The sequence below is a fragment of the Pezoporus occidentalis genome, unplaced genomic scaffold (genome assembly GCF_034315485.1).
Source record: "Pezoporus occidentalis ecotype Australia unplaced genomic scaffold, CSIRO_AGI_Poc_V1 ctg465, whole genome shotgun sequence".
Classification (NCBI taxonomy): domain Eukaryota; kingdom Metazoa; phylum Chordata; class Aves; order Psittaciformes; family Psittacidae; genus Pezoporus; species Pezoporus occidentalis.
Genome location: NW_026915797.1, coordinates 2,100 through 26,507, shown reverse-complemented (window position 1 = coordinate 26,507; position 24,408 = coordinate 2,100). Strand labels below are relative to the sequence as shown.

The following is a 24,408-nucleotide window of genomic DNA, read 5'->3' as shown; positions in this document are numbered from 1 at the left end:
CCTTCCTCCCATGGACAACCCGCAGCCGAGCGGCCAAACCGGTTCCGCCTCCGCCCGGGGCAGTTTCACGTGGGCCGTGTTTGTTTTCTCGGTCCCGAACGCCACTGGAAACGTGTCGATCCCTTTGGGAAGCGGCTGCCCCTTCCTGCAGGCTCTGCCGGTCCATTCCCCCCATCCCACCCCCTACGTGGCCTCCTCCCAGGTCTCTGTCAGCGCCTCTGTCTTCCATGAGATCCTGGGGATGCTTTTCCCAGCCGAGCCCCCTCTCCACGCCGCTTCCCTCGGCCCCTGGAGCGCATGGAGCCGGTCACGCACACCCGTGGCCCTGCCCCGGTGCATCTCGGAGCGCTGCACATTCAGCTCCTGCTTATCGGGAAAAGGCACCAGGGGCCCTTTTGCGGCGAGGAAATGACAAAAGCGCGGGGTTATCGCGGGGCTCGGTGCGCTCCAGACCCCGGGGCACGGCTGATAACGGGAGGTATCGATCCAGGCTGGAAAGAGAGCGCCCCTTATCAGCGCTGCACGTACCAGCACCGGCAAGTGCCCCTTACGTGCCACTTGGGCTCTAATCTACCATCAGCCCCGTGGACTCTGCTTCCACAAACGGCCTTTTCATCAAGGCGCGGGTTGATTCCGTGCCCAGCAGCTCAGAACCCACCTTTCCCCCCAAGCCCCAGCGCTGCCGTGGGGCCAGGGTTGTGCCATGAACCCCCCGTTTGGCTGCCGGCGCTTTATGGCTCCGTGACAAACGATAAGGGTGAAGATGATGGGGTTGTTTTCGGGAGACTTTGAGTCGTGCCCTGAGCACGGAGCTGCCCCAGGGTGGGGACGCCCCGTATTTAAGTGAGCGGGACGGAGCTCCCCGAAACCAGCCTGCCCATAGCACCATGCCCAAGAAGTACAGCCTGGAGCTGGGTGAGTACGGAGTGGGAGCGCTGCTGTTGGGGAGGCAGCACCCTCACCCCAAAGCACCCACATCTGGGAACAGTGGGATACTGGGGAATAGGTTTTCCAGCATCAAGCCTAAAAGCTGTTGGCAAAGCACCGTTGGTGCTGTGGGCACGGGCTGCGCTCGCCTGCCCGTGCAGGGTTTGAATTCCCTCTCTGTGCGGGAGCCTCAGGCTCCCATCTCCCGGATTTCTCACTTTCCCAGGATTTGGTTGTGTCAGAACACTTCCCCGTGGCACTGTTTGTGTTCAATGGCAGTTGGGGAAGCTCTGTTTGATGGCAGCGAGTTGCTGCCTTCCCCGTGCCGCAGCTCTGCTCTGTGAAGGGCGAATTATCCTGAGTATTCATGGGAGCGTGCGGAGCAAGAGGAATTCTGTGGAACCCCACGTTCCCTATGGAAGAAGCAGACAGAAACCAAACAGAAGCCAAAACAAGATTCGACCCCCAGAGCATTCCTGAGGTGCTGCTGCACTGGGATAACCAACACGGATCATTCCTCAGCTCCGGGGAGCTCCTGCTCCGGAGTGAGCCATAGAATGGGGCAGGATAAGGACAACCTGGGAGCAGGAATTAACCCAGCTTGTCCCGGCCCATGTCCCCTGCCCTGGGGCTTGTGCCCCCCATACCAGGGCTGCGTGACCCCCCCGGGGCTCCTCTGACCCCATCCTGGGGCCTTGTTCCGCTCCCTGGGTCCCGGTTTCCACCCCGGGGTCCGCACCGGTGCCCGCATCTCCCCCTATCGGGTCCTGCACCGGGGCCCCGTCCCCTCCGTGCGCACCCCCCCCCCCCCGGGGTCCCGTTCCCAGATCCGGAGCCTGCTCCAGGGCCCCTCCCGGGACCCCGTTCCCCAGCACCGGGGCTGCCGCCAGGCCCCGTTCCCCGTCGCCGTCCCCGGTCGCTCCGCGCCGCGTCACGGGGCGGGCGGCGCCAGGCCGGCCCGAGCGGCAGCAACGCGGGGCCGCGGCATGAGGCGGCGGCGGCGGGGCCCGGCGGGGCCGGTGAGCGCGGCCGGGGCTCGGTGTGCGTGATGGGGGGGGGGCTCCATTGGGGGGATCCCGCGGGATGCGGGGGGATCCCCCCATGGAGTGACCCCGGGGGGTCTCTGAGTGTGCCGGGGGGGGGATCCCCCCCCCCCAGCGCTGCCGGGGTATCCGGGGTGTTTGGGGGTCCCCGGCGGGGGTTCCCGTGGACCTGCGGCCTCCAGCAGGACCCTCAGGGACCCACATGGGCCCGGCTCCCTGCCCCCCGGTGACCTTGGGGTGTCCGCAGCGCCGGGGGCTCCTGGCCCGGTCCAGCCCCCCCCGGGACGGGGCTGCCGCTCTTGCTCTGTGGGTGCTCCCCCCCCCCCGGGTTTGGGGTGGCACGGTCCGGGGGGGGCGGGGGGGCAGTGATGGATGAGCTTTAACGGGGCCTGGGTGCGAGGGGAGCCCCGGGGGTTGCCGCGGGCGCCGGTGCTGCCGTGGCCGTGCCCCGCAGAGCTCCGTGAGCCCTGAGCACGGGCCCCGCCCGGGGACGCGGCCCCGGTGCGGTCCCAGGGCGCTCTCGGCGTGGTTTCAACCCCCGGGGCTCCGGCTGCTGCTCTGCAGCGATGGGGCCGTGGGGAGCGCTGGGATGAGGGGAGCTCGGGGCGCGTCCAGGGACCCCTTCCACTGGAGCAGGGTGCTCCGAGCCCCTGTGTCCAACCTGGCCTTGAGCACTGCCAGGGATGGGGCAGCCACAGCTTCTCTGGGCACCCTGTGCCAGCGCCTCAGCACCCTCACAGGGAAGAGCTTCTGCCTAAGAGCTCAGCTCAGTCTCCCCTCTGGCAGGTTAAAGCCATTCCCCTTGGCCTGTCCCTCCATCCCTTGTCCCAAGCCCCTCTCCAGGTTCCCTGCAGCCCCTTCAGGCACTGGAGCTGCTCTCAGGTCTCCCCTTAAGGAGCCTTCTCCAGGCTGCAAGGACCACGCTGTGCCCCCGGGACCCCACTGAGTTCAAAGCCTCCCATCAGCTGCAGGGACCTCAATGGCAGGAACCGCTCCTGGCGTGGGACCAGCGCTGTCTCCACGCTGGGGAGGAGCAGGAGCCCTGGGCCCTTCCTGCCCTTGGTGCCTTTGGGGCCATCAGGCAGGAAAGAGCCGTGAGCCCCGGGCTCGGGGGTCCCCCCATGGGAAGGGAGGGCAGAGGTGGAGGAGGAGCCGTTGTTGTCCCTGTCCGGGCAGCAGCGCCCTTCCTATGGCAGTAACCTCCTGGTGCTCTGCTCGGGGCTTTTTGCTTTATCCCAAGGGATATTCCTGCGGGGAACGTTCCCCGAGTGTGAACACCGGCTATGGAGGCAAAGGCAGCTGGGGGGGGAGCGCGCCTGCTCCTGAGGGATTGCTTGAAGAGCTTCACACAGGGAAGGGGAGCGACAAATCCCAACCTTTCTGGTCCTTTATCCTCTCGTTTCCCCCTGCAGAGCAGCAGGGGGGGGTCCCCAAAGCCCTGCCTGGGGAGATCCCCACAGCCCTGCATGGGGGTGTCCCCAGAGCCCTGCATGGAGGGATCCCCAAAGCCCTGCATGGGGAGATCCCCACAGCCCTGCATGGGGGTGTCCCCAGAGCCCTGTAAGGGGGGATCCCCACAGCCCTGCATGGAGGGATCCCCAGAGGCCTACATGGGGTTGCCCTCAAAGCCCTGCATGGAGGTGTCCCCAAAGCCCTACATGGGGTTGTCCCCGCAGCCCTGCATGTGGGGATCCCCACAGCCCTGCATGGGGTTGTCCCCGCAGCCCTGCATGGGGTTGTCCCCGCAGCCCTGCATGGGGGGATCCCCACAGCCCTGCATGGGGTTGTCCCCGCAGCCCTACATAGGGGTGTCCCCGCAGCCCTGCATGGGGGTGTCCCCAGAGCCCTGCATGAGGGTGTCCTCAGAGCCCTGCATGGGGTTGTCCCCGCAGCTCTGCATGGGGGTGTCCCCGCAGCCCTACATGGGGGTGTCCCCACAGCCCTACATGGGGGTGTCCCCGCAGCTCTGCATGGGGGTGTCCCCGCAGCCCTGCATGGGGGTGTCCCCAGAGCCCTGCATGGGGTTGTCGCCACAGCCCTGCGGGCCCGGGGGGAGCTGTATCTGGAGATAGAGGAGCCAGCCCCGCTCCACCCAGCTGGGATGAGTGGGCAGCACCCATCTGGGTGGCTCAGTAACGATGCTCCCTGCGAGCTTCCCCTTTGCCTTCAGTCATGGCGAGGGCTCCGTGGGACTCAGCCCCGGTAAGCGCTGCTCCTGCTGACGGGGTGGGGGCAAGGGGGGGTTCATGGCTAAACATCGGGCAGGGGGGCAATGAAAGACCCTTAGGAAGGAGCCTGTGAGGAAGGGGCAGTGTGGGACCCGCGAGCCTCGGGGCTGTGAGGTGATGCCCGGCCCCTCCTGTCCTAACCGAGGGGCAGGGGATTCATGGAGTCATGGAGAGCTTTGGGCTGGGAGGGACCGTAAAGCTCATCCAGTGCCACCCCTGCCTTGGGGGGTGCTGCAGGTCCTGCCGGGCCCGGCATGAGGCTGCCCCTCACCTCTGGCTTCATCTGGAGCACAGAAACCCGGGATAGGGAAATCTCGGGCTTTGGTCACCTCCCTCCGCATGACGCCCGGGGAATTCCCCAGCAAACCCTCGGGATCATTGGGAAAGGGGCAGAATGAGCAAACCCCTCCTCTTTGGTGGGCCTTAGAGGTGCCCTGTGTCCTGTGGGATGCTCCTGGAGCATTCCTCAGCCACGCTGGGCTTGATTTAATCCTGCTTGGAGAGATAAGGACCAAGGGAGCCCTGCCTGCAGTGACCCTGGGGCTGAGCCCAGGGCGCTTGGCTGGTTACAAACCACCTTGGAGCTGGTTGTGGGATCTTGGGAGACCTGAACCGGGTTCACACCCCTTCAAATGGATTCCTGGCTGGTGTTTGCCTTCTGGACCTTCGCTGGGCCAATGTGGCCTTGCTGGAAGGGAATCCTCTGTTATGGGACAAGGGGCTTTGAGGGAGGTTAAGTCCTTCCTATGCAGAGAGTGCTGGGACTTCAACTTGTCCTGGCGGGGCTGGGGCGTGCCCTGGAGGATGCCAGGTCCAGGCCTTCATCCCAAGCCCTGCTCCAGATCCCGGCACCCTCCTGCGTGGGCTTAGACTGGAAACTGCCCCGTGATGAAAGAGTTCCACGGGGCCCTTACGGACACTTGAGCTGCCCTGAGAAGGGTGCGGTGGCCCTGGCATGGCCCTGCCTGGAAGGGGAGAGCTGCAATGGGCTGTTGACACATGGAGGAAATTCCAGGCTTTGTTTCCTCAGCTGGAGTTTCACAAGAGGGACAGAGCCGGGGCTCTCTGCTCCCCCCTTCTTGTTTGAGTTTCCAAGCAGATCCCAGGCTTAAAACCCCCCCTCCTGGCCCTGCTGGCTCCTTCGGAGCTGGAAAGGGGCTGGGGAGGTCCCTGCGATGCCGGGGCTGGTGCCCCTCTTGGAGCTTTTATTCTCCTTCCTGATGATGTTTCCTCCTTTCCCTGCAGCCAACGTGGCTGATCTAAAGCAGGATCTGGGCCACCAAAAGGGTTCGACCATGGGGAACTCCGACATGGACCAGAAGGCTTCCTACGGTACGGCTGCCCATGGCACAGCATCTCTGCTCATACACACACCTTCTGCCCCAGAGCTCAGCTCAGTCTCCCCCCGGGCAGGTTCAAGCCATTCCCCTTAGCCTGTCCCTGCATCCCTTGTCCCAAGCCCCTCTCCAGGTTCCCTGCAGCCCCTTCAGGCACTGGAGCTGCTCTCAGGTCTCCCCACAGCACAGCAGAGGGGCAGGATCCCCTCCTGCAGCCGCTGCTCCTGCCCTGGGGGTGCAGCCTTGGGATGTGGCTCCATTTCATCCATTTCTTTGCCCTGCACAACCCACCCCAAGGTCTCCGTGTGCCCGTTGCTGCCCGCCCGCTCCATTAGCCCAGTGGCCACAAAACCTCAGGCCTCTGAGGTGACCCCAGCAGGAGATTCGGTGCCTGGGGCTCATTCCACCTCCCTTGGTGAGCTGGACCAGCCCTGAACCAGCCCGTCCTGCGCAGCCGGATCCCTCTCCGGCTCTAAATCCCTTATGTAAATGCCCCGCTGGCAGGGCAGGAGCCCGGGGAGGGATTTGGGAGGCAGGGAAAAGGAGGAGCCTTCCCCTTCCCTTTACTCCGGTGTTGCAATAGGTAGCTCGGTAAAAGCTGCCCTTGGGTCCCGGCCTCCTCCCCCAGAGCTGGGCTCTGGGACACAGCTCTGGGACCCAGCTCTGGAGCAGGATGCCACGCAGGGAGAGCAGGAGTGAGTGTTGCCTCCACGTGGGAGCAGGGGCTGTGGGCTGGAGGTGGGCAGGGGGGGAGTGGGGCCCTGGTCCAAGCCTCAGCACATCTCCTGAGGGAATAACGGGCTCTCTCGTGGCACCTTGCTCAGGAGGTGAGGTTAGAACCCATCAGGGCCTCCCCTCGTGCTTGAGGAGGGGGAAAACTGCCCGACCACCGCTTGCTTCCAGAGCAGAGCAGTGCTCCGAGGTCCCCGTGGAGATCCAGGATCCCACAGGCAGCAGGGTCCTTCCAGCAGGAATCTTCTCCCAGCCCAGGGGAGCTTGGGCTGATGCCCTCTGTAGCGGTGTGAGGGCAGCACAGGCTCCTCTCGCTCTGCCTGCGGGTCCTGCCCGGTTGTTCTGTGTTTCCAGGGATCCTGGCTCATTCCTTCTCCCTTTTCCCCTTCCCTCCCTGCAGAAGATGCCTCCGGGGAGCCCGGGGGAGTCGTCAGCACCGTTTCCAGCAGCATGAACCCGCTGCAGCCATCGGATGCCTCCTCCTCGGAGCCTTTCACCACCTACTTCGACAGCAAGATCCCCATCCCCGAGGATGAGAAGGTGAGATCCATCTGCTCCAACAGGGAGATCCAGTCAGGAAAACCCTGACCCCTGTGAGCCATTCCCCTGCGTGCTGGTTCCCTTCTTGCCTACACTGGGAAGGGAAGCCTGGCTGTGGGATGGGGATTTGGGAGAGAGGAGGGAGAGGGATCTCCTTGCTGCACAGTTAAGGATTCATCCCATGGGATTTGTCCTCTGGGAAGCCCAGAGCAGCCCGGAGATCTGCTGAAGAGCTGAAGAAATGTCTTTGTGCAGCCCCAGGGGAGGGGACCCTGGTTCTTTGTTCCCTTATCAGGGGAAGGGAGCCAGAGTGACCTTTGGAGCAGCTCAGTCCCCTCTCAGGTGCCCTCTTGGCTCCTCATTAAGCGAGGAGGAGGCTGCAGGCACAGGGGGAATCATCTCCCACCTGGATTTACATGAGTGTGGCCTTGGCTGTCCCACAGCCTGCTCCTAAACCCTAGATTAGGTCCTGAACTCTGCTTTAGATTAGGAGCAGAGACTGCTGCAGAGCTCAGGATGGGATTAAAGAACAGGCTTGATTTTACCAGGAAATGAAATCCAAGCCCTGGGGCGTCTCTTGCTGGTCCTCATGCCCATGGCTGGGTCCGGGGCTCACTCGTGCTGTGTCCATGTTCTCCCCACAGCAATCCTGCTTCAGTTTCCGCAAGCTCTGGGCTTTCACGGGGCCAGGGTTCCTGATGAGCATTGCCTACCTGGATCCAGGGAACATCGAGTCGGATTTACAGTCCGGGGCCGTCGCAGGGTTTAAGGTCGGTGCTGCAAGTGAGCGTGTAACCCTGTGTGGTTTAGAGCTAAGGGTGCCATGGGGCTGAGCTGAAAGCAGCAAGGGAAGAAGGGAGAGGGAGCTTCTTGAGCTCTTGACCTGCAGGAGAGAGTCCAGAGGAGGCCATGGGGATGCTGTGAGGGCTGGAGCAGCTCTGCTCTGGAGCCAGGCTGAGAGAGCTGGGCTGGGGCAGCCTGGAGAGGAGAAGGCTCCTGAAGGGGAGACCTGAGAGCAGCTCCAGTGCCTGAAGGGGCTGCAGGAAACCTGGAGAGGGGCTTGGGACAAGGAGTGTAGGGACAGGCCAAGGGGAATGGCTTTAACCTGCCCGAGGGGAGACTGAGATGAGCTCTGGGGCAGAAGCTCTTCCCTGTGAGGGTGCTGAGGCGCTGGCACAGGGTGCCCAGGGAAGCTGTGGCTGCCCCATCCCTGGCAGTGCTCAAGGCCAGGTTGGACACAGGGGCTTGGAGCACCCTGCTCCAGTGGAAGGGGTCCCTGCCCGTGGAAGGGGTTGGAGCTGGAGGAGCTTTATGGTCCCTTCCAACCCAACCCATTCCATGATCCTATGCTGTGCCCTCTGGCAGTGACTCCTGCTCTAGATGCATTTATGTCCCCCCGTGCCAGCTCCAGGTCGGTATCAAACACCCTTTGAGCATCAGTGAGTGTCTTTTGGGCGGTCTGTGACTCCTCTGGGTGTGTTTTGGGGCCCAGGGACCTGTCACGCTCACCCCCCCCCTCCCCTCCCTCTGTGTCTCCCTCAGCTCCTGTGGGTCCTGATGCTGGCGACGCTGATCGGGCTGCTCCTGCAGCGCCTGGCGGCACGGCTGGGGGTGGTGACGGGGCTGCACCTCGCCGAGGTCTGCAACCGGCAGTACCACAAGGTGGGTGCCCTGCTGCTCCCGCCGCGGACACTGCCCTGGCCTGCCCGGGGTCCTTCCGTCTGCTGGGGCCGGATGGGTTCGTGCTGCTCGGGAGGTGCCAAATGCTCCTCGGGAGGGAGCCTGGAATCCATTTTCATCAGCACATGGGGCTGAGCAGGAGCAGCTTGTGCCCAGGCAGCCCCCAGCATCCCGGCCTGGCTCAGCACCAGTGCGGCAGCAGGGCCAGGGCAGGGATTGTGCCCCTGCAGTGGGCACTGGGGAGGCTGCACCTCAAGTCCTGTGCTCAGCTCTGGGCCCCTCGCTGCAAGAGAGACATTGAGGGGCTGGAGCAGGGCCAGAGAAGGGAATGGAGCTGGTGCAGGGCCTGGAGCCCAAGTGTGATGGGGAAGGGCTGAGGGACCTGGGGGGTTCAGGTGGAGAGGAGAAGGCTCAGGGGGGACCTGATGGCTGCCTCCAAGTGCCTGCCAGGAGGATGGAGCCAGGAGGGGCTGGGCTCTGCTCCCAAGGACCAAGGGATGGGACAAGAGGGAACGGCCTCAAGCTGCCCCAGGGCAGGTTTAGATGGAGCTGAGGAGCAATTCCTGCCCCAGAGGGTGCTCAGGCATTGGAAAAGGCTGCCCAGGGCAGGGCTGCAGGCACCGTCCCTGCAAGTGCTCACAGCCCATGGAGACGAGGCCTCAGTGCCATGGGGCAGCGGTGGCCTTGGCAGGGCTGGGAATGGTTGGACTTGATCTTGAAGCTCTTTTCCAACCGGGATGGTTCCATGATCTTGCTTTACTGTCCAAGAAGCCTACATTGATCTCTTCTGGTTTGGCTCCTGGTTGGAAGAAAGGCAGATTTGGAGGAAGACTTGAACCGTGGGGGGAATGTCCTGGCATTTCCCAGTGAATTGGGCCAGCCTCAGGAATAAGAGCTGGGATCCCAGCTTTCCTGCCCGAGCTGCTCCTTCCTGAAGGTCCTTGGGGATGAACTAAGCCCTAGGGATCACCAGAAGGGAAATGGCTCTTTAGAACAAGACCATTCCTGGCTCTTACATTTCCCTGCTTAAGAAACCTCCATGCTTGTGTAAGAGAGGGCTCAGTCCTGCTTCAGCTCCCTTCGGCGTGGGCTGTGGGGAAGGCTTGGAGCACCCTGCTCCAGCTGAAGGGGTCCCTGCCCGCGGCAGGGGTTGGAGCTGGAGGAGCTTTAAGGCCCCTTCCAACCCAAAGCATTCCATGAGTCCATGGTTCTCTGAAGTCAGGGACGTCCCCAGCTCTGCGCAGCTGGAGGTTTCTCATCCAGCACCTGAGGCTTTGTCACTGGCATCACCATGGCACTGATGTTCCAGCGCTCGAGCACAGGAACACCCAGTTCCTCTTTCACAACGAGGCGAGTCATTGAGCTTATATAAACGTCCCGGGAGCCTCCCACAGTGATTGCCACAGGTCACCAGGGATTCTGCTCCCAGCCAGCCTGCAAGGCTCCAGCAGCACCTTTGCCAGGCCATGGCCAGGGGAAGGAGGCAGCTCCTGACTGCAGGAGCACCGCAGCCCCGAGCTCCTCCGGGAGGGAGTCATTTGCCCCCTTTTTTAATGCTCTTGGATGCTTGTTCCCCCCCAGGTGCCTCGGATCATCCTCTGGCTGATGGTTGAACTCGCCATCATTGGCTCTGACATGCAGGAGGTCATCGGCTCGGCCATCGCCATCAACCTCCTGTCTATGGGCAAGTGAGTTGGGCCTGGCAGAGGGCAGCAGGGGATGAGTGCTCGCCTCTGGGACTGGGGAGGTGACACCGGGTGTGCCGGACCCCACTCACTGACTTCCCCTAAACCTTAAAGTTAAGGCGGGTGGTTCGCCTCCGTCGTGGAAGCGCTCGGATGACTTGGCCTTGGGCGCCTGGTTCTCCTTGTGGCTGTAGAGGACAGCCTGGAACGCACCCACCAGAGCTGGGCTGCAGCTTTCCTGGCCTTAGGTCCTTCCTAAGGACCCCCCAGCAGATGTCCTTCCCAAAGAGCCCCCAGCAGATGTCCTTCCCAGGGACCCCCCAGCAGATGTCCTTCCTAAGGACCCCCAGCAGATGTCCTTCCTAAGGAGCCCCCAGCAGATGTCCTTCCTAAGGACCCCCAGCAGATGTCCTTCCTAAGGATCCCCCAGCAGATGTCCTTCCCAAAGAGCCCCCAGCAGATGTCCTTCCCAGGGACCCCCCAGCAGATGTCCTTCCTAAGGACCCCCAGCAGATGTCCTTCCTAAGGAGCCCCCAGCAGATGTCCTTCCTAGGGAGCCCCCAGCAGATGTCCTTCCTAAGGAGCCCCCAGCAGATGTCCTTCCTAAGGACCCCCAGCAGATGTCCTTCCTAAGGACCCCCCAGCAGATGTCCTTCCTAAGGACCCCCCAGCAGATGTCCTTCCTAAGGACCCCCAGCAGATGTCCTTCCCAAGGACCCCCCAGCAGATGTCCTTCCCAAAGAGCCCCCAGCAGATGTCCTTCCTAAGGACCCCCAGCAGATGTCCTTACCAGGGACCCCCCAGCAGATGTCCTTCCTAAGGAGCCCCAGCAGATGTCCTTCCCAGGGACCCCCCAGCAGATGTCCTTCCTAAGGACCCCCAGCAGATGTCCTTCCTAGGGAGCCCCCAGCAGATGTCCTTCCTAAGGACCCCCAGCAGATGTCCTTCCTAAGGACCCCCAGCAGATGTCCTTCCTAAGGACCCCCAGCAGGTGTCCTTCCTAAAGAGCCCCCAGCAGATGTCCTTCCTAAGGACCCCCAGCAGATGTCCTTCCTAAGGATCCCCCAGCAGATGTCCTTCCTAAGGACCCCCAGCAGATGTCCTTCCTAAGGATCCCCAGCAGATGTCCTTCCTAAGGATCCCCCAGCAGATGTCCTTCCTAAGGATCCCCCAGCAGATGTCCTTCCTAAGGAGCTCCCAGCAGATGTCCTTCCTAAGGATCCCCCAGCAGATGTCCTTCCTAGGGACCCCCAGCAGATGTCCTTCCTAAGGATCCCCCAGCAGATGTCCTTCCTAAGGACCCCCCAGCAGATGTCCTTCCTAAGGACCCCCAGCAGATGTCCTTCCCAAGGACCCCCCAGCAGATGTCCTTCCTAGGGACCCCCAGCAGATGTCCTTCGTAGGGACCCCCAGCAGATGTCCTTCCTAAGGACCCCCAGCAGATGTCCTTCCTAAGGAGCCCCCAGCAGATGTCCTTCCTAAGGACCCCCAGCAGATGTCCTTCCCAAAGAGCCCCCAGCAGATGTCCTTCCTAAGGACCCCCCAGCAGATGTCCTTCCTAAGGACCCCCAGCAGATGTCCTTCCTAAGGACCCCCCAGCAGATGTCCTTCCTAGGGACCCCCAGCAGATGTCCTTCCTAAGGACCCCCAGCAGATGTCCTTCCTAAGGACCCCCAGCAGATGTCCTTCCTAAGGACCCCCAGCAGATGTCCTTCCTAAGGACCCCCAGCAGGACCCCCCAGCAGATGTCCTTCGTAGGGACCCCCAGCAGATGTCCTTCCTAAGGACCCCCAGCAGATGTCCTTCCCAGGGACCCCCCAGCAGATGTCCTTCCTAAGGACCCCCAGCAGATGTCCTTCCTAAGGACCCCCAGCAGATGTCCTTCCCAGGGACCCCCCAGCAGATGTCCTTCCTAAGGACCCCCAGCAGATGTCCTTCCTAACGAGCCCCCAGCAGATGTCCTTCCTAAGGACCCCCAGCAGATGTCCTTCCCAAGGACCCCCCAGCAGATGTCCTTCCTAGGGACCCCCAGCAGATGTCCTTCCTAAGGACCCCCAGCAGATGTCCTTCCTAGGGAGCCCCCAGCAGATGTCCTTCCTAAGGACCCCCCAGCAGATGTCCTTCCTAAGGACCCCCCAGCAGATGTCCTTCCCAAAGAGCCCCCAGCAGATGTCCTTCCCAAGGACCCCCAGCAGATGTCCTTCCTTGCGGTCAGGAAGGCTGGAGTGCAGCCCCAGCACGGAGCTGTCCTTTGGGACCCAAGGAGCTCCCATGGGAGGTGTGGCAGTGGTTGCTCTGTGTCCCGCAGGATCCCGCTGTGGGCTGGAGTGCTCATCACCATCGCTGACACCTTCGTCTTTCTCTTCCTGGACAAATACGGTGATTTTCCTTCTCCTCCTAAATTGAGGAATCTCAGCCTGCCGTGCCGCTGCTCTCAGTTTGCTGATGGAGCTTGTGTCTTCCCACAGGCCTGCGGAAACTGGAAGCCTTCTTTGGCTTTCTCATCACCATCATGGCCCTCACGTTCGGATACGAGGTACCTTCCACCCTGTGTGCTTTCTATGGATCCCCTCCCAACTCCGGCGCCCCAACACCCCAAAACGCGGCACAGACCCTTAGCATTCAGGACCTTTGAAGCTGGGGCTGTGTCTCTGATGCGTGGCCGTTGGCCTGCCCATGCCTTGCTCTGTATGAGGGCTGCTTCTCCATTGTGGAGCCCACTCCTCGTGCTCCGCTCATCACCCCCAGCTCCACTGAGCAGTTGCCACGTTGGGGTTCCAGTTTTACCTGGGGGGGGGGGGGTATGGCCAGAGGAGCACCCAAAGCACCGCGCTCACCCCACGCCTCTCTTGTCTCGTGCCCAGTACATCACAGTCAGACCCAACCAGCAGTCGCTGCTCCAGGGGCTCTTTGTCCCGTACTGCCAGGACTGCGGAACGCCGCAGCTGGAGCAGGCCGTGGGCATCGTGGGCGCTGTCATCATGCCCCACAACATGTACCTGCACTCGGCATTGGTCAAGGTGAGCTGCTGAGCTGGGCAGGGCAGAAAGTGTCTGTGGGGACACAGTGAGGCCCTGCCAGAGCTGCTTGAGCCCCCGGCACAGGGAGAGCTCTGGGACACTTGTCCCCAGGTCCTCCCCTCAAAGGTTGGGATTTGCTGTTTCTTCCCACTCGGTGACCCGTGTCCTGGTATTTTAGTGTAGGATAAGGACAGATATGGGTAACACACCTGTGGTATCAATAATACATCTGGTGTAAATAATACATCTGCGGGAGCAAGGCCAGAGGAGGCCATGGGGATGCTGCGAGGGCTGGAGCAGCTCTGCTCTGGAGCCAGGCTGAGAGAGCTGGGCTGGGGCAGCCTGGAGAGGAGAAGGCTCCTGAAGGGGAGACCTGAGAGCAGCTCCAGTGCCTGAAGGGGCTGCAGGAAACCTGGAGAGGGGCTTGGGACAAGGAGTGTAGGGACAGGCCAAGGGGAATGGCTTGAACCTGCCAGGGGGGAGATTGAGATGAGCTCTGGGGCAGAAGCTCTTCCCTGTGAGGGTGCTGAGGCGCTGGCACAGGGTGCCCAGAGAAGCTGTGGCTGCCCCATCCCTGGCAGTGCTCAAGGCCAGGTTGGATGCAGGGGCTTGGAGCACCCTGCTCCAGTGCGAGGGGTCCCTGCCCATGGCAGGGGCTGGAGCTGGATGATCTCTCCAAACCATCCATGGTTCCATGATTCTCAAGGCTCCCGTTGTCACCATCTCCTCTGCAGTCCCGGCAAGTGAACCGTGCGAACAAGAGGGAGGTGCGAGAAGCCAACAAGTATTTCTTCATCGAGTCCTGCATCGCTCTCTTTGTCTCCTTCATCATCAACATCTTCGTGGTGACCGTCTTCGCCGAGGCTTTCTTTGAGAAGAACAACGCGGATGTGGTGAGCTGGGGCTGGGGCTGTGCTGGGGACCAAACCCCGGGCTCTTGGAGCAGAACCGGGGGTGATGTGAGGAGAGCCACGGCTGGTGTGAGCAGAACCGGGGTTGGTGTGAGCAGAACCGGGGCTGGTGTGAGCAGAACCGGGGCTGGTGTGAGCAGAACCGGGGTTGGTGTGAGCAGAACCGGGGTTGGTGTGAGCAGAACCGGGGGTGATGTGAGCAGAACCGGGGGTGGTGTGAGCAGAACCAGGGGTTGGTGTGAGCAGAACCGGGGGTGATGTGAGCAGAACCGGGGTTGGTGTGAGCAGAACCAGGGGTTGGTGTGAGCAGAACCGGGGTTGGTATGAGCAGAACCAGGGGTTGGTGTGAGCAGAACCGGGGTTGGTATGAGCAGAACCGGGGGTGATGTGAGCAGAACCGGGGCTGGTGTGAGCAGAACAGGGGTGATGTGAGCAGAACCGGGGGTGGTGTGAGCAGAACCGGGGTTGGTGTGAGCAGAACCGGGGTTGGTGTGAGCAGAACCGGGGTTGGTGTGAGCAGAACCGGGGGTGGTGTGAGCAGAACCGGGGTTGGTGTGAACAGAACCGGGGTTGGTGTGAACAGAACCGGGTTGGTGTGAGCAGAACCGGGGTTGGTGTGAGCAGAACCGGGGTTGGTGTGAGCAGAACCGGGGTTGGTGTGAGCAGAACCGGGTTGGTGTGAGCAGAACTGGGGTTGGTGTGAGCAGAACCGGGGTTGGTGTGAGCAGAACCGGGGTTGGTGTGAGCAGAACCGGGGGTGATGTGAGCAGAACCGGGGGTGGTGTGAGCAGAACCGGGGTTGGTGTGAGCAGAACCGGGGTTGGTGTGAGCAGAACCGGGGTTGGTGTGAGCAGAACCGGGGGTGGTGTGAGCAGAACCGGGGTTGGTGTGAGCAGAACCGGGGGTGATGTGAGCAGAACCGGGGTTGGTGTGAGCAGAACCGGGGTTGGTGTGAGCAGAACCGGGGTTGGTGTGAGCAGAACCGGGGTTGGTGTGAGCAGAACCGGGGTGATGTGAGCAGAACCGGGGTTGGTGTGAGCAGAACCGGGGTTGGTGTGAGCAGAACCGGGGCTGGCGTGAACAGAACCGGGGTTGGCGTGAACAGAACCGGGGTTGGTGTGAGCAGAACCGGGGTTGGTGTGAGCAGAACCAGGGGTTGGTGTGAGCAGAACCGGGGTTGGTGTGAGCAGAACCGGGGTTGGTGTGAGCAGAACCGGGGTTGGTGTGAGCAGAACCGGGGTTGGTGTGAGCAGAACCGGGGTTGGTGTGAGCAGAACCGGGGTTGGTGTGAGCAGAACCGGGGGTGGTGTGAGCAGAACCGGGGTTGGTGTGAGCAGAACCGGGGTTGGTGTGAGCAGAACCGGGGTTGGTGTGAGCAGAACCGGGGTGGTTTGAGCAGAACCATGGTTGGTGTGAACAGAACCAGGGCTGGTGTGAGCAGAACCAGGGGTGGTGTGAGCAGAACCGGGGGTGATGTGAGCAGAACCGGGGGTGGTGTGAGCAGAACCGGGGGTGGTGTGAGCAGAACCGGGGGTGGTGTGAGCAGAACCAGGGTTGGTGTGAGCAGAACCAGGGTTGGTGTGAGCAGAACCGGGATTGGTGTGAACAGAACCGGGGTTGGTGTGAGCAGAACCGGGGTTGGTGTGAACAGAACCGGGGTTGGTGTGAGCAGAACCGGGGTTGGTGTGAACAGAACTGGGGTTGGTGTGAGCAGAACCAGGGGTGATGTGAGCAGAACCGGGGTTGGTGTGAGCAGAACCAGGGGTTGGTGTGAGCAGAACCGGGGTTGGTGTGAGCAGAACCGGGGTTGGTGTGAGCAGAACCGGGGTTGGTGTGAGCAGAACCGGGGTTGGTGTGAGCAGAACCGGGGTTGGTGTGAGCAGAACCGGGGCTGGTGTGAGCAGAACCGGGGTTGTTGTGAGCAGAACCGGGGTTGGTGTGAGCAGAACCGGGGTTGGTGTGAGCAGAACCGGGGTTGGTGTGAGCAGAACCAGGGCTGGTGTGAGCAGAACCGAGGTTGGTGTGAGCAGAATCGGGGTTGGTGTGAGCAGAACCGGGGTTGGTGTGAGCAGAACCGGGGGTGATGTGAGCAGAACCAGGGTTGGTGTGAACAGAACCAGGGGTGATGTGAGCAGAACCGGGGTTGGTGTGAGCAGAACCGGGATTGGTGTGAACAGAACCAGGGGTTGGTGTGAGCAGAACCAGGGGTGATGTGAGCAGAACCGGGGTTGGTGTGAGCAGAACCGGGGTTGGTGTGAACAGAACCGGGGCTGGTGTGAACCAGGGGTGATGTGAGCAGAAGTGCAGCTCCCAGCCCCACCTGCCCCTGGGTGGGCTGAGCCCATAGATTCTGTGTGTGAGAGGGGTAAGCTCAGGGGTGCTGGGTATTTCCATGTCCTGGTCTTTGCTCCTGAGCACACCCGACCCTGTCCCCGTGTCGCTCCCTGCAGAACGCCGTCTGCGTCAACGCCAGCAGCCCCCACTCCTCGCTCTTCCCCAACAACAACCAGACGCTGGAGGTGGACATCTACAAAGGGGTGAGTGACCCACGGAGCGGGAGCCTTGGCCCCTCCCTGTCTGGTTGTATCCGCTCCCTTTGGAATCCCAGAATGGGTTGGGTTGGAAGGGACCTTAAAGCTCCTCCAGCCCCAACCCCTGCCACGGGCAGGGACCCCTTCCACTGGAGCAGGGTGCTCCAAGCCCCTGTGTCCAACCTGGCCTTGAGCACTGCCAGGGATGGGGCAGCCACAGCTTCTCCATTCCAGCCTCCCACCACCCTCATGGTGAGGAACCTCTTCCCCATATCCCATTTAACTCTTCCCTCTTCCGGTTGGAAGCCCAAACTCCTCATCCCACCCCTCCATGCCTTGTCCAAAGCCCCTCTCCAGGTTCCCTGCAGCCCCTTCAGGCACTGGAGCTGCTCTCAGGTCTCCACTTCAGGAGCCTTCTCTTCTCCAGGCTGCCCCAGCCCAGCTCTCTCAGCCTGGCTCCAGAGCAGAGCTGCTCCAGCCCTCGCAGCATCCCCATGGCCTCCTCTGGCCTCTCTCCAGCAGCTCCAGTTCCCTTTGGGTGAACAGGGAGTGCTGAGGGCCAGGACCTGTAAAAACATCCCCAAAAGCAGAGCTGGAGGAGACCCTGGGGACCCTGCGCCCAGCCCTCGGGACAGGCACAATCCAGTCCCATTGCCAACGGTGCCCGTCCAACCTCGCTCCTTGCTCCCTCTTCTATGAGCTTGCCCGTGACAAAGCGTTTCCTTCCCTCCATCCTGAGCCTGCTCTGTTCCCCCTGCAGCCCCCGAGTGTTCCTTGCCTGCTTCCCAAGGCAGGGAATGCTTTTCCCTGTCCTGCAAATGGATTCCTCTTCTTCCAGCTCAGCTCCGCTGGGATTATTGTGGTCACCAGGGAGTTCTGCTCCCACCCTGGGTGGGAGCTGACCCCTCCCCTCTCCCCCCTCTCCTCCAGGGTGCAGTTCTGGGCTGTTATTTCGGCCCTGCCGCTCTCTACATCTGGGCCATCGGGATCCTGGCTGCGGGGCAGAGCTCCACGATGACCGGGACGTACTCGGGGCAGTTTGTCATGGAGGTACCAGCAGTGCCCCCCCCCCCGGCTCCCTTCCCAACCCTTCCCGCTCAGCCGGAGCATTCCCCGTCCATGGCCACGCCGCAGCTCAGGCTGGGAGCTCCCTGAAAGCCCCTTTCACCCGACCCCTGCCCCAGCCCCGCTCCTCCTCTGCTCCCGATGCCTCCTCTCTGCTCAGCCCCTGCTCTGGTCCCTGCAGGGCTTCCTGAACCTGCGCTGGTCCCGCTTTGCGCGGGTGCTGCTCACGCGCTCCATCGCCATCACCCCCACGCTCCTGGTGGCCATCTTCCAGGACGTGGAGCACTTGACGGGCATGAACGACTTCCTGAACGTCCTCATGAGCCTCCAGGTGAGCAGCAGCGCCCGGGCTGGGGAAAGCAGCCCAGGGAGGGGATCCTGCCCCTCTGCTGCCCGCTTCGGAGCCCTGACCCCGCAGTCCTGATCCACCTCTGGGGCAGCAGCACAAGAGGGACCTGGAGGTGCTGTGAGGGCTGGAGCAGCTCTGCTCTGGAGCCAGGCTGAGAGAGCTGGGCTGGGGCAGCCTGGAGAAGAGAAGGCTCCTGAAGGGGAGACCTGAGAGCAGCTCCAGTGCCTGAAGGGGCTGCAGGGAACCTGGAGAGGGGCTTGGGACAAGGGACGGAGGGACAGGCCAAGGGGAATGGCTTGAACCTGCCCGAGGGGAGACTGAGATGAGCTCTTGGCCAGAAGCTCTTCCCTGTGAGGGTGCTGAGGCGCTGGCACAGGGTGCCCAGAGAAGCTGTGGCTGCCCCATCCCTGGCAGTGCTCAAGGCCAGGTTGGACACGGGCTTGGAGCACCCTGCTCCAGTGGAAGGGGTCCCTGCCCGTGGCAGGGGTTGGGGCTGGAGGAGCTTTAAGGTCCCTTCCAACCCAAACCATTCCGTGACTCCGTGGTTCCCTGGCTCCTGCACCGAGTGCTGCAGCTCTGGGGTCTGCAGGAGCAGGCAAGCAGGAGGAGCTGCTCTCAGACCCTGGTCTCCTGGGGGAGGTGGAGAGGTTCAGCCAGGGTCAGGAATTGCTTCCTCCTTCCAGGCGAGGGAAGTCCCTTTGTGTCCCCTCACAATAGCTGAGGAAGTGCTGGCACATCTGGGCTCTTTGTTCTTCTCTTCCAGCTTCCCTTTGCGCTGATCCCAGTGCTCACCTTCACCAGCCTGCCCAGCGTCATGAACGACTTTGCCAATGGACTGTAAGTCCTGAGGGCCTCGGTGCTGCCACAGGCACACGTTCCCTTCCTCTCTTCACCTCGTGCCCTGCAGCATCTCCAGCCCTGCCCCAGCTCACCCCCTTGTGCCCTGGTGTTGCTCACAGGTTCTGGAGGATCGGGGGGGGGATCCTCATCCTCCTCATCTGCAGCATCAACATGTACTTCGTGGTGGACTACGTCATGTCCCTCAACCACGTGGCTCTGTACGTCGGGGCTGCCGTGCTCAGCGTGATGTACCTGTCCTTTGTGGCCTATCTGGTGAGTCTGGCTCCAGCTGGGGCTCCCTGGGGCTGGGAGCAGCCCATGGGATGCTTTTCCCTCTGTTCTGTTCAGTGTCCGCTTCACAGCCACGGGGTCAGGACAAATGTGGAGGTTGAGGCTTTTGCTTGGGAACGTGCTGAGTGCTGCTGCCGCCACATGCAGCCTTTTCCATCTCCTCAGCAGTTCTTCTGCTCTCTGTTCCCAAAAAGGCCTCAGTTTAGTGCTGCAGCAGGTGAAAGGTTGGCACAGACTCTGGAATGGTCCTCTACAGTGTCTGTGTGCTGCCAGAGGTGTAAAATCATCCAATGATCAGAGAATCCCAGCCTGGTTTGTATTGAAGGGACCTTAAAGCTCCTCCAGCTCCAACCTCTGCCATGGGCAGGGACCCCTTCCACAGGAGCAGGGTGCTCCAAGCCCCTGTGTCCAACCTGGCCTTGAGCACTGCCAGGGATGGGGCAGCCACAGCTTCTCTGGGCACCCTGTGCCAGCGCCTCAGCACCCTCCCAGGGAAGAGCTTCTGCCCCAGAGCTCATCTCAGTCTCCCCTCTGGCAGGTTCAAGCCATTCCCCTTGGCCTGTCCCTCCATCCCTTGTCCCAAGCCCCTCTCCAGGTTCCCTGCAGCCCCTTCAGGCACTGGAGCTGCTCTCAGGTCTCCCCTTCCCGCAGCAGAGGGGCAGAATCCCCTCCCGGAGCTGCTGCTCCCGCTCTGGGGGTGCAGCCCCACACTGGGCGGTTCTGGGCTCAAGCGCTCTCTGAAGCCAGCTCATGGGGACCCCAAGTCCCTCTCCTCAGGGCTGCTCCATCCGGTCCCCCCCGGCCTTGGGCTGTGCTGGGATTGCCCTGGACCAGGGGCAGGAGCTTGCCCTTGGCCTGGTTGAGCTCCCTGAGGTTCCTTATGGGATGATCCCTTCCCTCCAAGGCACCAAGCACCCCGCTCAGCTCCCTGTCCCCCCAGCACTCACCCACCAGGTGCTGCTTTGCCTCCAGCCCCGCTCGTGCTACCGCAGGTGACACCCGAGTGCCCACGGAGCACACGGCAGAGCCCGGTGGCCGTGGGCTCCGCAGCCCCTGACCCCAGCACCCGTTGCCTTGCAGAGCTGGCTGTGCCTGATCGCGCTGGGAGCCTCCTTCCTGGCCTGCGGGACGAGGGTAAGCGTCACCCGGACCCTGCTGAGCGAGGAGTCGCCTTCCCTCTCCCCTAAGTAGCCCCGGTGCCCCTGCACAGCGAGTAGCCATCAGAGCCAGTGTGTGCCTATGGTTTACTGTGTGAACGTAGACAAACGTATGTGCACTTTGCACAGGGAATGGGGGGGGGGGGGTGAGGGCATTCCCACTGGGATGCGCGGAGCGGGCCGCGTGTCGCCGCTGGAACACTTCAGCTCGGCCGTTTGCTTTGCTGAGCGCCTCTGCTCCCGCTGCGGGGCCAGACGCTACCGCTGGGCTGCAGCCTCCTCTGCCCAGCTCCCATCCCCGCAGCCGGAACGCTGGAGCTCCAGGGGATCCCTGCTGCTGCGCGGGAGCATCTCCAAAGCTAAGCTAGGACGTTCCAAAAGCACTCTTTGGGTGGTGCTTGAAGGCTGCCGCCGCCGCAGGCACTAACACGGTGACACTACCCCCCCCCCAGAGCCCTCCTCCAGGCTGGAGCTGCAGCTCAGATCCCACTGGAGCTGGGTGCGTTTTCCCTCGCAGTTCAGAGCGGGGCTGAAGCAGCTTCCACAGGGGTGGGAAGACGTTGGGAATCCTCAGCATTAACCTTGTTCTTCGTTGCTGGTGCTCGCCCGGCGCGTGACTCTGGTGCTCAGCAAAGGAAACGCCTTTGTGATGTCCCTGGTTATTTATGGTTCAAGTGTGATTTGTTCCCCTCTGCCCGTGATTCATGGAAACACCCGTGAGAGTCCTCAGAAATTCCTGCGTTCTGGCTCGGAACGTCCCGGCGCAGCGGATGCCGGTCGCCTGCTCCGGGGGGGGACACGGCTCTAATGCAGCTCCAGGGCTTCACTTGCTAATCCCTGCTCTAAAGCCACTACAAACCCTTCCCACTGCCCTTCTCCTCCACATGGAACGACTTCCAGGGCCTTCCATGGAGAAGCCTTCACATGGAGGACATCCAAAGTCTGCTGTTCTCAATTAGGACAGAGTGGGGTTTGCTTTGCTTCTGTGATTGGAGAAGTCCCCCTGTGGTTTCTCCCAGCAGAGAATGGATTTTGGGGTTATGTCCCCTGTCCCAGGGTGCTTTTAGGTGTCTCGACCGTGAGGATTGGGTGTCCAGGGTCTGTTCCCCTATCTCTGAGCACGTGAGAGCCGTGGCTGGGCATGGAACATGCTCAGCCCCACAAAGGTGGTTTAGGTCCCAACGTGCTTCTGTGGACCTGAAAACACCAGGAAGGGGAGGTTTAGTGTGGCACAAACAGAGCCTGCTCCTGCATCCCCCAGGACAGGGAAAAGAGGCCAGGGTGATTCCTGGATTCACAGAACCATGGAAGGGGTTGGGTTGGAGAAGGGACCTTAAAGTTCATCCAGAGCTCGCCTTGAACACTGCCAGGGATGAGGCAGCCACAGCTTCTCTGGGCACCCTGTGCCAGCGCCTCAGCACCCTCACAGGGAAGAGCTTCTGCCTCAGAGCTCAACTCAATCTCCCCCCTGGCAGGTTCAAGCCATTCCCCTTGGCCTGTCCCTCCATCCCTTGTCCCAAGCCCCTCTCCAGGTTCCCTGCAGCCCCTTCAGGCTCTGGAGCTGCTCTCAGGTCTCCCCTTCCCGCAGCAGAGGGGCAGGATCCCCTCCTGGAGCTGCTGCTCCCACTCTGGGGGTGCAGCCCCACACTGGGGGGGGTTCTGGGCTCAAGCACTCCCTGAAGCCAGCTCATGGGGACCCCAAGTCCCTCTCCTCAGGCTGCTCCATCCAGTCCCCCCCCGCCTGGGGCTGTGCTGGGATCGTCCCAACCCAGGGGCAGGAGCTTGGCCTTGGCCTGGTTGAGCTCCAGGAGGTTCCCTATGGAGTTTCCCAGGGCTGCCCCATGCACGCTGAGCTCCAGCCCTTAACCAAGCTTCCCTCTCATGGATTTAATGACGAATTCCATCCCCTTCCTCAGCCTTGCTCTGGTCCCAGGCAGGGAATTGCTCCTGGCATTAAAACGTGGCGTTTGATCACAGGCAGGGGCGTTCAGGATGTTCCACCCTTTGCCAGCAGCATTCCATCCTTTTGCTTTTCCTGGAGTTGGGATTGACAGGGGTTGGTACTAACTTGTAGGTGGCAGCTCCACTGCGGAGCCTCCTCATTCCCACCTCCTGCTCCTCCTAAGGCTCAGGTTGGTTTTGCTCCCCCCGTGTCTCCTCGGAAGCAGTTTGTGGAGCCCCATGGTGCCATTAAAGGATGGATCTTGTTCCACTCGGCTCCTTGGGTCGTTTCTTGGGGGGTTGCTTGGAACCGGTGGCAATTCCTGGCTGTGGAGGAGATCCCAGTGGCTCCAGAGCCCACAGAGCCCACTGGATGGAGCCGATCCATTGGGATCCCTGCAGGATCCAACCCTCAGGCCTCAGCTGTGCTCGCTCTGGGCTCCCAGGTCTGTTGTGACCATGGCCTCCAGCAAGAGGGTGAAGGATGGAGCCACCATGAGCTGCACCAGTCCCAATGGCATCCATGGAATCATGGAATGGTTTGGGTTGGGAGGGACCTTAAAGCTCCTCCAGCTCCAATCCAGCTCCAGGGACCCCTTCCACTGGAGCAGGGTGCTCCAAGCCCCTGTGTCTTGAACACCGCCAGGGATGGGGCAGGCTGGTTTCCTGGAGCTCTATGGAAGCGGATGCTATTCCATGGGCAGATCCCATCCAGGTCTCCATTACCCCCAGTGAAGGACGGGAGGGCGCGGGGTGGTGCTGCAGGTGGCAGTGACCGCGGTGCCGCTTCCCCGTTGTGACGTTCCATGGCATGGGGGCTTTAACGCTGCTTTGCTTTGATTCCCGAAGGATGGAAAGCCCAAAGCTCCAGGCCCGGCAGGTGGGGATGTGCCATGAGGCTGGGATGGGGGAGCTCGGCTCAGCTCTAACTCTCGCCCTTCACCTCTTCCAGCACCACCTGGGCCTCGCCGCCTGCCCTGAGCTCTTCCTGCTCAGCAACGTGGACACGGACACGCTCGTCGCCAGATGATTCCTGATCCCTGAGGACAGAACCGGTGTCAGTGGAAACCCGCCCTGGCTCGGGCTCAGCACCGAGCCGGGCTCACGCCGGGACCCTGAGTGCAGCCGGGGGTCGGACAATGGGACCGAATGGTCCTGGGAGCGCTGGGAATTGCTCAGAGCCGGAGCCACCAACCCGGCTCCAACCCCAACCTTGGGGTTTGCTTCCAGGTTCCTCCAGTTGCTCCTGTTTAGTTCCCGATAGTTGCTCTGCGAAAGGATTCATCACCGTTATTCCAGTTCCGATCCACGTTTCTCTCCTGTGGATGCTAATCCAAATCTTTTTTCCTAATTTGAGGAAAATTCCAGGTTTGGGAAACCCATCGGAGCAGAGCTCCATTCATGATGGTTTCAGAGACCAGCTTAGGAGGAGCGGCGGTGACTCCAGGTCTGGGCCCCTCCAGCAGCCTCTTCCTCATGGAGATGCTTCTTCCCAGCAGCTCCTCCTTCCCATGGGTTATTCCCAGCCCAGAGCTGAGTCGGAGCCGGATGCGCCCGGCGCAGGCAGCATCGAAGCTGCTGTTTGGAGGATTCCATTGAGCCCCGTTTTCCCGGCAGGCTCTGGCGTTCCGCAGGCAGGGGCTGAATGTGTGGAGCTGCTTTTCTGTCATCTCAGGGAACCTCTGGAGCCAATTCCCAACCCCCTTGATTCCAGCCTGATTGATTGGACTCCATCGTGGCCATATCCTACTTCTCCTTTATTAAATCTGGTTTAATTCAGCCTTTTTCCCAAGGAAAACTTCCTGGTTCTTTTTGCTTGGCATTTATCCCATGCACTGACTGCGGCATTCCCGGGCAAAGATCCCTTTTAACCTTTTCTCTTCAGCTTTTTTTAAAATAAACCTGACATTCCAGCCACTTTTCCCAGAGGGATTCATTCTATTCCTGGTTTTTCCCTGCTCGGGAGCGGAGCTCTGGGATTTCAGGTGAGTGAACCCAGGACCCATGCACCTGAGCAACCCACGGGGACTCCGAAGTGCCAGGGTTCAGGCTCAGATCCACTGGGGTATTCAGCCCATGCGATTGAGTTTTGGTGGGAGCTGTGTCCATGTATTCCTGTATCCATGTATCC

General features: G+C 61.6%; 1 protein-coding gene across 3 annotated transcripts; it reads left to right on the top strand.

Annotated features, from left to right (window-relative positions):
* Positions 1-564: 564 nt before the first annotated feature.
* On the top strand, positions 565-24,069 carry SLC11A2 (solute carrier family 11 member 2). 3 transcript variants are annotated; one of them, XM_062636042.1, is made up of 17 exons: positions 565-915; positions 5,444-5,530; positions 6,668-6,807; positions 7,452-7,577; positions 8,350-8,469; positions 10,069-10,175; positions 12,481-12,551; positions 12,641-12,708; positions 13,037-13,192; positions 13,927-14,085; positions 16,554-16,640; positions 17,565-17,684; positions 17,881-18,030; positions 18,812-18,885; positions 19,008-19,161; positions 20,260-20,313; positions 23,230-24,069. In XM_062636042.1, the coding sequence occupies exons 1-17, from the start codon at positions 888-890 to the stop codon at positions 23,305-23,307; spliced, it is 1,779 nt and encodes a 592-aa protein (XP_062492026.1). In that variant the 5' UTR covers positions 565-887; the 3' UTR covers positions 23,308-24,069. The 3 variants fall into 3 exon arrangements, with proteins under 3 accessions (XP_062492026.1, XP_062492028.1, XP_062492027.1); XM_062636044.1 differs by lacking the exon at positions 565-915 and adding an exon at positions 1,866-1,946; XM_062636043.1 differs by lacking the exons at positions 565-915; positions 5,444-5,530 and adding an exon at positions 6,113-6,230.
* The last annotated feature ends 339 nt before the right edge of the window (positions 24,070-24,408 follow it).

What these genes read in the sequence shown, in the direction of transcription:
- SLC11A2 (XM_062636042.1), top strand. Translation starts at nt 888, where the DNA reads ATGCCCAAGAAGTACAGCCTGGAGCTGG. An exon ending in GCAACCGGCAGTACCACAAG is followed by an intron (nt 8,470 to 10,068) that starts GTGGGTGCCCTG and finishes GTTCCCCCCCAG; the next exon opens with GTGCCTCGGATCATCCTCTG. An exon ending in AACCTCCTGTCTATGGGCAA is followed by an intron (nt 10,176 to 12,480) that starts GTGAGTTGGGCC and finishes TGTGTCCCGCAG; the next exon opens with GATCCCGCTGTGGGCTGGAG.